Source organism: Lissotriton vulgaris, chromosome 1_2, assembly GCF_964263255.1.
Source record: "Lissotriton vulgaris chromosome 1_2, aLisVul1.2, whole genome shotgun sequence".
Classification (NCBI taxonomy): domain Eukaryota; kingdom Metazoa; phylum Chordata; class Amphibia; order Caudata; family Salamandridae; genus Lissotriton; species Lissotriton vulgaris.
The window spans coordinates 64,214,251-64,227,180 of NC_141686.1; the positions used below are offsets into that span (position 1 = coordinate 64,214,251).

General features: G+C 46.8%; 1 protein-coding gene across 2 annotated transcripts in view; it reads right to left on the reverse strand.

Moving 5' to 3' along the window:
• TULP3 (TUB like protein 3) overlaps window positions 1-12,930 on the reverse strand; it is a 522,214-nt gene that overhangs the window by 86,163 nt on the left and 423,121 nt on the right. For both annotated transcript variants that reach the window (XM_086952811.1, XM_086952812.1), the window contains one exon: window positions 9,161-9,275. In XM_086952811.1, coding sequence (XP_086808937.1) covers window positions 9,161-9,275 — 115 coding nt within the window. The remainder of the gene's footprint in view (window positions 1-9,160; window positions 9,276-12,930) is intronic.

A 12,930-nucleotide genomic window follows, 5' to 3' on the forward strand; every position in this document is an offset into this window, starting at 1 on the left:
CAATGTAAAATTCATTCAAAATGTCTAAAACGATTTTGTAAAAATGTAGATGTATATATATATATATATATATATATATATATATATATATGCGTCTCACAAGCACTATGTTACTGTACAGCTATCTATTCTGATTCAGGCATGTGAATCAATGAAAGACACCCCAATACTGGAGAAGAACAATAGTTACTTACCTGTAATCTGTGGTTCTCCAGTATTGGTGTCTGTCATAGATTCACATGCAACCTGCCCACCTCCCCTCTGAGGCTGGTTTATGCTCTTATACCTTTAGTTCACTCCTGTGCAGAAAATCTGAGAGCCTGAGCCTCTGGGAAGAACATTCTGGTGGGTGCTGTTGCCTGATTGGCTGCAGTTTGCACTGTATATAACGACTAGGATAGTCATAGGTGTGGAGTTTTTCTCTCGTAGCTTTGGGCTACTTTACTTCCTGGTTGAATACTACCAAGGGATTTTGGTTATTATGTGCATTATTGTTGCTTTTTTATGTACTGTGTGACTCCCACTCCGACGACGGGGATGATTCAGGCATGTGAATCTATGAAAGACACCCCAATACTGGAGAACTTACTTACCCTCATCAAATTGTAGGATATGCTAAAGGAAACAATGAAAAAAACTCTTAGTTACCGCAGACAGGAATATGCTATATTATGCTACAACATGTATATTGTGTTTGCCGTTTACTGCTGTCTAGGATTAAAGCTCATGCAAGTGATGCATGGGGGATGTATCAGCATTATGAAAAAGTGGGTACTCCCAGCCTGCCCCAAGTATGGTGTACATCTCAAGGGCCAGCCGAGCAAGGCAAGCCATGAAATGACGAGCTCCGCCACCCAAATATGCACTGTTGGAATCTGAAAACGTGTAAAAGTACGTCCATTCACCGAACACTGAGCAGCAGCTGAGTAAATAACTTGAAGACTTCATTAACACGGTCTAGACACCCAATCAAACACAAACCTTACTTCAAACTGAGCAGTGATGAGCACAGATCTGGAGAGAACATCTCTTCTTGCAGGATAATTCGTATACATTTTGAATGTAGTCATCATAAATCACCTTAAAGAGGCCACCTCATTTCGAGAAAAACACCATTCTCTTGCATCTCTAACAATTACCGGCAATAGACAATCGAGAACGCTGCTTTAGTTGATGATGTCATCAGAAGTTTAGAGCTGTGTTGTGACGTCAATCACTGGGTGCCCCTTTCAGATGAAAAACTGCACCGCTGAATTGCCAAGTATTTTCCAACTTTGCAGCATATCGGTCAGGAAACCGTGAATTTGAGCTTCATCTACAAGTTGTTAATAATTTATTAGACTGAACCAAAGACAATGATCGCCCTAAAAATGGGCAAACAACTATGACGCGGTGCCTACAGAGAAACAGGAATCAATTTTGCAAACGTTTGTCATCTGGTAGTTAGCAATACCAATTTCTGATCCCCTGAGACCCAAAAGTAATGGTGCTGGACTTAAAAACATAAATCTGGAAATCTATGCAAAATAAGGAATGGACTTTCAAAGTCCAACTTTTGATTTCGGCAAAAATAGTAAACGTTTTTGGAAACAACTAGTGGTCTTGGTGGGGCCATTAGGGCCACGGAGAAAGGTAAAGACGACTTCCTGTCTATTTGGTAGGTGGTACAAAATTGCATGAACACATACTGCAGAGAAGTCACATGCTCTTCGACATTAAGTGCAGTACACGTTGGACTAATTCTGACTGTATTTAGATGTTGGTCAAAGTTACCCAATTGTTCAGACTACCTGAAACCAGAGAAATTTAATGTATAACTCTTGCCAAGGGCAGAATTTAGATGAGGAGAAAAGGGGCTAGTGGGTTAAACTTAGTATATTACTTACAACGATAGCAACTGTTTAATTGTGATAATTTGAGAGCATGTGATCGAGACACAAATAGCACCCGGCTTGCTTATTAATCACATCCTCATTGTTATCGAATATGAGAGATCAATTGTTATTTAAATTTAAAAAGAGAATAAATGTATTTACGATTAAATTCTTGAAAATCTGTGCATACCCTGTCTCAGGACGCCAGTGATGTGCGCCATAGGACAGCGGCGACGTTGCACTTGGTGAATATCAGAGAAAACTAGCCTGACCTGTTCTTCCAGCAAGCCCAGCCCCCAGCACCAGTAGGGGTTTCACTGACCCTCAAAAGAAACCACAACACAGGGCAGGTTCGTGCATGCAACGCTTGGAGCCCAGCCCGCGATTGCAGCCGCAGTGGTGCTCGTTGAAAAAGCGGGTGCCCACCCTGCTATTATCTTTAATTTGGAATGGGATCCGACCCCGTATTGCAGCCGCTGTATTGAGGAAATTACCACCACAGCCCGGCTCAGACAGGAAGCCAGGCAACCTGTGTTGGGACGAGGCGGGGCAGCAAGAAGACAGGAAGCAGACGAGAGCCTACCCCGCACTCCTGTGCCCGTGAAGCCAGCCGGAAGCGAGCATGTGAGCCAGCGGGGCACCCGTGCTCGTGGAGAGCCCCGCCTGCTGCCGAGCCTGACCCGCTGATGAGGGATAGAGCCCGGTGAGCAGGGACTCCTCGAGGCCTGGCGGGAGTCAGGAGCACAACAGCGGAGACCAGCGAGTCCCTAAAGGAAACTCCACTGGAGGGTGCCTGCAGAGCGGAGTTACCAGCAGACCTGAGGAGGAAAAACCTGCCTGGAGAGCAGCGGGGGATTCAGCCCGGTGAGTGAGGGGGACGTTTAAACACTATGTCTATTCCCTGTGTGACACTGTCTCACCCCGCATTAAAAAGACGGAAGGGGGACAGGAGATGTGCACATCGCGTGTGTGGACTTGCGGGTTCACGTGCGCATCCACAGACTTAAAATCGCCAAAAGACCTGCGCGTGCCCATCTCCTGTCCCACTTCCGAGGCAAATCAGCAACAATAGATCTCGCTGGCGGCAGCGCGTTCGTGCTGCATTCGCAAGGCAAGACCTAAAAATACACACTAACTTCCTAACGCCAGCTACTACATCGGCAAGGGGACAAATCAGGACAACTCCTAGCCTGGATCCTTAGGCGGGAGTTGCCCCACAAGGAGGCGATCCACCTTGTGAATCCCAGAGGAGGCGAAGCACACACCCAAAACGATAAAATGGAGTTGTTCAGTGGGCATCTTGAGCAGGCATATTCCAGCTTGGGAGACCCTACTCAAAAGCAATAAGCCGAGTACCTGGGGGATCTGTTCTTCCCACACCTGAGGGAAGAAAGGAGACAAGCCCTGGACAGCCCACTAACAGTGGACGAGATACAAGCTGCCATTAAATCTCTCCCATCCAGGAAGGCGCCAGGTAGTGACGGGTTCAGTGTGGAGCTTTATTAGGCGTTCTCAACAGTGGTAGCCTGTAGTCTGCACGAAGTTTATACTGAGGCATTGTAAAAAAGGCCCTCCCCAATCATTTTGGAAGGACACCTGGGCGGCACACTTGGAGGCCACGCAGCCCCCTCAGGGAGCTAACCCGATAGTTGCTGATGCGAATTTCCATACCTGGCTCGTGGATTCTTTGGACACTCTCCTACCCAAAAAGAAACAACTCACGAGGGGGAAGAGAGTGGGCTCTGCACCTTGGTATTCGTCGGAATTAAGAACCTTGAGGAAAGGGTGCAAGAGGCTAGAGCGGTCCTGGAGGAGAGACTGGAGTGAGGCGAGTCGTAAAGAATATCGTGCGGCCCTGAGCAGGTATAAATCCGCTATTCGGGTGGCTAAATCAGGACTCTTTGAAGAGCGCATAGGCTCTGCGGCCAACTCTTCCAAAGAGTCATTCAGGGTCATTAAGGAGCTACTGAATGCCCCCGATCCTCAGGTTTTCCACGAGGACCCTCGCAAAAAATGCACAGAACTGGCCTCGTTTTTTAAAAGCAAAATTGACAACATATTGGCCTCCCTTCCACGGCTAGGTGAGGTCTCTTCTTTGGAGGACAATTCCTGCTCTCAACTTAAGTTGCAATCGGTGGAGCTGGCCTCCCTTGGTCCGGTCACTAAGGAGGAAGTCTTGGCGGTTCTGAGTTCTATGAAGAGCGGCTCCCCGAAAGACCCAGCACCTATTAAATATCTCAAACAGGTGTCATCTACTATCGTCGGCCCTGTGACGTACCTGATAAACCTGTCTCTCGCCAGTTGGAAAGGGGCGGTGGTTAAGGCCCTTTTGAAAAAGCCTAACCTCGATCCCGCCGATCTCGCCAACTTTCGGCCTATCTCCTTGCTGCCGGGTATCAGTAAGGTGGCTGAGAAGCTGGTGAACAGCCGCCTTTCGGACTTCTTGGAAGCCAATTCCCTCCTGGGCGACTCCCAAACAGGTTTTCGCCCCGGTCAGGGGACTGACACCGCCCTGCTGGCGGTCGTGGAGAACGCGAGGAGCATGCTGGATTCGGGGGGATCAGTGGCAGTGATCCTCCTGGACCTCAGCGCTGCTTTTGACACCGTGGACCATCAGGTGCTTCTGCAACGGCTGTCGGGGGTGGGGGTCACGGGTTTGGCACTCAAATAGTTCGCTTCCTTCCTGGAAGGTCGTACATTTGAGGTGTGGGAAGGCCAGGAAAAATCACCGTCAACCCCTCTCCAGTGTGGTGTGCCACAGGGCTCTTCATTGAGCCCTACCTTATTCAACATTTACATGGCCCCCCTGGAGAGTGTGGTACTGCCGCTGGGTATTAAAATCATCAGTTATGCTGATGATACTCAGCTGGTGGTAGGCCTCTCCCAGTCGGCGCACCATCCCGACCGGCTGCACACGTGTTTTGGAAAGATCTACACGTGGATGTGCAGCTCAGGCCTAAAGTTAAATGGCTCCAAGACTGAGTTGATGCTGCTGGGGAACTCTTCTCCATCTCTGCCCCCCAGCAGCTGGCCAGACTGTCTGGGACCGATGCCCCCGCCCCCCCTCCCCCAAGCAGGAGATCAAGAGCCTGGGGGTATGGCTGGAGCAGGACCTTTCGTTTAAAACCCATGCCAAAAAGACTGCTGGCGTGTGCTTTGGCCTGCTCCGCTCAGCCCAGAAGATTCTGCCTCTGCTCCCAGTGGCCACTCGAAGGCTTCTCATCCAGGGACTTATCATCTCGCGGCTGGATTTCAGCAATGCGCTATTCCTGGGTGCACCCGAATCTACCCTGAACAGACTGCAGCAAGTGCAGAACGCGGCTGCCAGGCTTTTGACGGGCCTCCCTAGGCGCCAATCTGCCTGCCCGGCGTTGAGGGCACTGCACTGCCTCCCTGTGAGGGACAGGGTGAAATTCAAGTCACTTTGCATCGCCCACAAAGTTCTGCACGGGGTAGGTCCACCTATTCTGGAGGAGATGGTCCAGCCTTACAAGGCCCCTCGTTCTCTTCGCTCTGACCACCAACATCTCCTTCAGGTTGGCAGGGTGAAAAAGGCAAGAACCGGTGGCAGAAGGTTCTCAATAAATGTGGCCTCCCTGTGGAACTCATTGCCCCTACACCTGCGCTCGGAAGCTAGTCTTCTTCGGTTCCGCAAACTTTTAAAAACTTTTTTGTTTTCCGTTTAATCCCTGCATTCTTTTAGTAGTGTTATGTTCTGGTAAGCGCTGGGATGCCTATCGGTAACCAGGCGCTATACAAAACTCAGAATAATAATAATAATAATTATAGCAATGACCCAAAACCAGGTGCAGAGCTTTCCTATATAGCCTCCTCTCGCCCAATCACAATGATAAACCTAGATAAGAAAATGTTGTGCAAAACTTTGGTCCAGGGACTGGTACTGGAGATGGGCAGACGAGTCAACACAGACCAATGTGGCTTCATACTTGGTAGTAATACCACAATGAATATGAGCTGGTTCATGCATGTCATCCATGAGGTGGAGGACAGTGATCAGGACCTCACCTTCGTATCCAAAGATATAGCTAAGGCGTTCGACACAGTAAACTGGTGTTACCTTCAGGCAGTTCTGGGGAGAATGGGGGGTTGGACCCAGATTCCCGTCCTGGGTTAGCCTGCTCAATACTGAGCCCTATGCCACGGTTCGGCTGGGGTGGCTGACTTCAGCACTCTTTGAGACCCATAGGGGCACAAGGCAGGGATGTCCACTGTCGCCCCTACTATTTGTGTTGGCACCCTTGGCCATCAGAATTAGGAGGGGCATGGGGCGCAATGGGATACGGATTGGTGGGAGGGAGCATCTGATCTCTTTATACCCCTGTCACACTTCATTTTATTGGACTGCACTGGCAGTCCAATGCTTGTTGGAGCACTTTCGGCGAGACCCACGGACTGCGTATAAATATGACCAAATCCTTGATATTTCCACGGGGTGCCCTGCAATGTTAAGATCCCAATGCACTGCTGGGAGAGGTCAAAGCATGCAGTGAATCTAGTGGATGGTACAGGGGTCCGGGCACGAGGGTCTTAAGACAGTGGTTAGCCTGTTTTATAAATAAAGGGTGCGACTGCCAGAATCGTGAAGCCCAGTCGGACTTTTGCACACCACATGGGTGTTCAAAGAGTCTCCCTTGTGCTGGGAGACAAACCAATTACGATACCTGGGAATTATGGTCACCCATACCACTCAGAAACAGAAGCAATGTAATATAGACCAAGTGATGGAGGGGTTGGTTAAGTCTGTCACCTTCTGGAGCATACTACCCGTGTAACAAAATGGTGTTTCTGCCAAGATGCTTTTAAGTACTTCAGCATTCCTTGGACACACTCCCAAGGTCAGTTTTTAAATTACTTCACTCCTTGCTATTAAAATTGGTATGGGCGGTTGTCAGGAACAAGGTGAGATGAGAGACACTGCAGCTGCCACTGGATGAGGGGGTGGCCTGCCCTAATATAATAATAATAGTGTTATTTACATAGCGCAAACTGCTACCTCAAACAGAGGCGTCCCGGCGCTTAGCGGCAGTCAGAGTAGAAAGGGGCATTAGCTAACCTAGCCAAAGAGCCACGTCTTCAGTTGCTTTCATAACATGGCGTTGCAGCTACAACATGCAGCACATTGGCTGACTGAAGAGAATGATAGGGAGAAAGATCTCCTGGCAGACGACGCAAGAGAAAATACTTTGCCCCAGCTATTACATGGAGGTGGGAGGGGTCAAGGAGTAGGCCCCTTATTTGATTAGGCACACATCTGCACTGTGGGAAACAGCGTGAAGGTGATTCTGAGGCGCACCCCTTTTGCTAGAGAGTTTGTGTTCTGGGATCTCCCAGCGTTCCTCCACCTGGGGTCAGAGGTGGATGCTACTGGCTGGAGAGATGGGGGATATGTAACATTAGCAGACCTTTTCCCCAACGACACATTGATTCCTTCTCTATGCGAGCATCGTCAAAATAGTCCAGGACACTTGGCTTACGTGCCCGGAAGTCCCCAGACTCATCGGCCCTGTTCAGGACACTCCTGGAATTTGGAGGGGGAAGACAGTTGATATCCCACTTATAAAATGTCATCATTATGTATAAACCCATACCACTGTCACAAGCAAGAGTAGCCTGGGAGGAGGATCTGGGTGACCCGATAGCAGACACAGGGTGGAAGGAGTCCTGCAAACTGGTAAAAAGGGACTCATGTAATGCGTGGTTTAAGCTAGCTCACTTTAATTATTTGCACCATACGTATGTCACCCCGGTGTTGCTGAACAGCATAGAACCTACAAAACCGGACATCTGTCCCAGATGTCAAACTACTCTGGCAACCCTTCTATACTTATATTGCCACTGTCTAATGGTATATGCCTACTGGGGCCAGGTGGTTGAAACACTATAGAATGTAGGAGGTGTGACACAAAAGCTAGAACCCGCCACCTGTATGCTAGGGACACTTAAACAGCATAAGGTGTGAAAATGCAATGGAGATTAATACAACTGGCACTTTTGTTGGCAAAAAGACTTGTAGCTATAGCGTGGATGGGCACTGTGTGTCCCAATGAGCAAAGATTTTGTAAAGACGTGCAAGAACAGGTGGCAGCAGAGGAGGAGGTCAGGATACGTGGGTGGAGGGTAAATGAATATGCAGAAGAAGATCTGGCGACATGGAGGGAGGCCATTGAGGATTTTGAGGCAGTGGTGGGAGAGCAGGCTCTGGTGGACTCAGGATCCGACTAAGGGAGATGAAACAAGACCCGGACAAGATTAAGGAATAAGAATATAGGAGTTTGCTATTTACCCGTACTGAACACATAGCCTGTATAACTAGGGGTCTTCTGGAGGGGAGTAAACTTCTCTGAAAACTGCATGAGAAGAGGTACGATGGCTACAAAGTTTGTTCTTTATTCATAAACTTTGTATTGTATACAACTTTGAAAGTATTTCAACAACTGTGAAATTGAAAAATAAACACATTCTTAAAAAAAGGCAAAATTTCAGAGACTAAAGGGTGAAAATAGGAACTGATTAAAGAACTAGTGAACAAAAACCTTACATGGTGGTGGGCTGCAGTTCAATTTAAATCCAAAAGTGTACAAAACAGCAGTGACCCATCAATGTTGTCTGAAAAAAAGAAATGTGTAGACTGGCCTGGTACAAAAATAAACAGGGGCTGCTGGAAAGCAGGCAGCACAATTTTACATACTGCATCTGCCGGCAGCTTTTAATGCCACTAAAACTGTAATTATTTAGTTTTAGTTTCCAATTACAATCTAGAATATTTTACATAATGTGTAGCTGGACTCACAGATAAAATGGAATATATTTTGAAAATGGGTGGAGGGTAAATCCATACCTATCCTTTGATAATATTATAGTCTATCAATGAACGAAAGACGACACATTCCATTATGGAGCAAAAGGTAGGACATGTTGTCTGGAGAGTTTAGGAAGTGTGCTTTAGGTTTGCTGCCAGGACGTTGCACATGCGCACACTTGTAAAAAGATTAATTTGATAAGCGTACACAATATTAAAATAATCATGATGAAATGAGGTTGATTGCCCCCCATACTTTTGTTCAAGTGAGCTATTCGTTTAGGCCTATCAAAGGAAGAACCGCTCAACGGCCAGTCACCGATTTCTTAAATATGACGGCTAGAAAGAATACAACAGCGCTCCTTTAATTTTCTTCAAACCATTTTATGAATTTACTAGCATTAAACATTTGACTGTGGATCTTTGAAGGGGTTAGATATAGAGAAATGAGGACGTATGTACTTACGTAGCATATGGCTGCAAGTTCTTGTCGTGCACAGCTGTCTTCTGATTGTCCCTGTGACTTCGATGGGCTTATTCCATTGTCATAAACTGTAAACTTGGTTCCCATGAGATTGGACCTAAGATGAGTAAACAAACAAACAGGTCAAAGAAGTGAAAGTGTCACCTTGGGCAGGTTAACACTTCAATAGAAGTGTGACAAGCCATGTCTACATCAGATATTCATAGGATCATTTAATAATGGAGCCATTTCCTCTTGCTTTTCCTTCAAGAAATCTTCATTTTGTTTAACCAAGTAGTGTGCAAAGGTATGGCATAAAAAGCGCGTAGGGTCCTATTTTAACACGTGTGCTTAACGATACATACAACAGCGTCTTCACTGGCTAGTATCCCCTCATCACACATAGAGGACATACAAAGATCTGTGCATATGTACAACAGAACCATTGCACTTTTAAGCCACATACACACGCACCACTCTGTTGATCACTCCTACAAGTCCTGAAAGCAAAGTATGAAACAAAGGCACTATTGAGTGGGAGAAATATAATGGACAAAGCAACTTGCTCGGAAGTAACGTGAATTAGCTCAAGATTGTGTGATTGTAAGATATTCATATCTCTCTCTCCATATCTCTCTCTCTCTCTCTCTCTCTCTCTCTCTCTCTCTCTCTCCCCCTCTCTCTCTCCCCCTCTCTCTCTCCCCCTCTCTCTCTCCCCCTCTCTCTCTCCCCCTCTCTCTCTCCCCCTCTCTTCCCCTCTCTCTCTCTCCCCCTCTCTTCCCCTCTCTCTCTTATACAACTGTGCCTCCAGAGTAGGCAGAGTCTCGCCGCTGTTATTTGCTCTTGTGCTTGAGCCCCTGGCCTGCATCTTATGGCAGCGCCATGGCCAAACGGCCTTGCGGTTTTTGCAACGTCCCCTTGCAGTCTCCAAGTATGCAGACGACATGGTGTTGTATGTCCGAGAACCGGCGAGGTTTCTTGCACAGCTTATACGGGAATATGTCCGGTTTGAACGATTCTCAGGCCTGGGCATCAACTGGTCCAAGTCGACTATACTGCCTCTCACGGAAAGTATGCAGCAGTTCGACATATACTATCCCCTAACATGGTGTGCAGATACTGTAAAATATTTAGGAATTTGGCTACATAGGGACCCGCAAGCTGTCATACAGTCTAACTTTGGCACAGCCATCACGCGACTTGAGGAGATGGTAAACCGGTGAATTAAGTTGCCGCTGTTGTTTGCGGATCCGATAGCGCTGATGAAAATGGGGGTCCTTCTGTGATTTTTATACCTTTTTTAAACATCCCGGTGCACCTAACTCGACACTTTTTCGACAGACTTCGCTCCCTTTTGATCACACTAGCCTAGGGAGGTAAGAAACCTCATCTTAAGTGGGATATACTTACCCTTCCATATGAGCAAGGTGGCTTCTCAGCACCAGACTTTCACCTTTACTAATTCTGCCCGCAGGTGCACTATGCCTACTATTGGCAGCATGATCCAGCATATCCTCCACATGTTGCGGTAAAGGCAGGTGCCGTTCGCCCCATACCGCTCAAAGCCATGATAGTAAACAAACATACAGTGTTCAAAAAGGGGATTTCGATACTATACAAACAACGTCTAAGGCCTGGCTCAAACTCGGTCAGAGAGCGCATAAATTGCCATTGTGCGCACCCAGCATTCCGCTCCTCCAACACTCAGAACTCTTGGTTACTAGTGAAGCTGGTATACTGCAGAACCTCAAAGACATAGAGTTGACCACAATGGCGGATGTATTCCCGGGTGGCCAGTTCATAACCCCAGACAACATAAGCACTGAGGCAATATTTCCGCCATGCACCTCTTTGTCTATACTAGATTATGCTCTGCTATGCGTAATACTAAGACAGGGCACGCTACTCCCACTTCCCTACAGAATCACCGACCCTGGAGGCGCTGCAATTACTATACACCACTACATCTAGAGCCAAGCTAGCCACTAGACTTTACAAAGCATCGCAGAGGGACATGCCAACTAGGGATGCAGCTGCATTGACCAAATGGAATGCCGTACTGCCAGAGCCCCTCTATGAGAATGATTGGTTAAATAGTTGCTGTCTAACGGGTCAGGTGACGGCGAATGGTAATATAAGATTAGTACACTATAAATACCTACATCGGCTATACTACATTCCGGCACAACTTCATCGATATGGGCTGCAACAGGCTGACACCTGCAAACGCTGTGGTGCCCCTGGGGCTGACTTACATCATCTTGCATGGGCGTGTCCCAAATATATATGAATATTGGAGCTCAATCTTAAGAATTATTGGTCTGATGGTTGAGGAATCTGTTGAGTGTAACCCAAATGTGTGTCTGCTGGGAGTTGGCGCTAAGGTGAAGACATCCAACAAAAAATGTGCTTCCATAGCACTGTTAATGTCTAAGCGTAGGATCTCCATCTACTGGGGGAGAAGGGCTGTACCCACCACTAAGCTATGGTTGCAAGATCTGACCTGCTGCCGGGATGAGTTCACATGCTATGCAGAGGAACTACCGACTAAATCCAAGCCATAGGATATATGGGCACCGCTCACATCTTATCTGCTGACAATAACCAACATCTGATGCCCGAAAGCCGTTCATAAGACTGCCCTGCATGTATTCACCCTGCACTGTACTTTCTATGAGTGTCATGTCTGTAAATCCTTAGGCCCTAGACGTTGTACCGTACCACACTAGGAGTTATGTAATAAGTGTATATGTAACATGCATACTATAGCAATGCCGCAACTTGAATGATTGTATGTTGTCCGGAACTGTTTCTGTATGGAAAAAAGCATAAAAATAAACAAAAACAAAAAAAGAAGTAGGCAGAGATGCTGTAAGCTGTAACAATCATAGTGCCTACAACAATAGAGCAAGCTGCAGAATAAGTGTGCATAAAACCAGCGGCCGGTTACGCCGAACCATCAGTGTAAACAATACATTTATACTGATCAAGAGGAATAAGGGAAAGCGGCAGAGGAAGAACAGGTTCATATTGAAGAAATTCCTGCATTTGTAAGTAAGGATAAACAACTTAGGAGACATATACATATGTAACAGAAGTAGCCCATTGAATACAATGTGGGTGAAGGGCTTTAGAATCAGGAACGCTAGCCTTTGTGACTGCCTCGAAGGCAGGGACAGGTGGAACAACAAAGATGTGTTTACCTTGAGCGAGAGGCCATTCTTTAAGGATGGCCATCTGCACTGCAGTTATAAAATGTTCAGTAGAAGAAAAACGAATTTCAGCAGGAGTGTACAGATGTGATTTATAAGCAATGGGAACAGTGTCACCCTCATTAGATGTGACATAAGTAAAACCAATTGCACCCAGTGCTATCCTGTTGACCAAATGTGTGGCATTAAGCCTGGTCTGTAAGAACTGCATAGCATGTAGATCAGACTGTAAATCGCGTAAGACTGCAGTATGTTCCAGAATCCAGGAAGAAGCGGAAAATCAGGTGTATCAAGGTATGAAGGGGTTTTATACGCGGAGCGTAATCAGGAACGTAAGTACTGCCAAAATTTTAAAAACCAAGTAGGCACTGGATTTTCTTGAGGGTAAAAGGGGGTTGCAATTGTGCACATTTCTTAAAAAGAAAATGGGGCGCCTAACCCCTTCCCTCATTGGTCAATTCATAACCAAGAAAAAGTACTGCAAGAAAAGCAATGTAAGATGTCGCAAAATTGAACTTGCAACCAAGTTCAGTGAATTGCGTTATGATGCGATCAACTCTC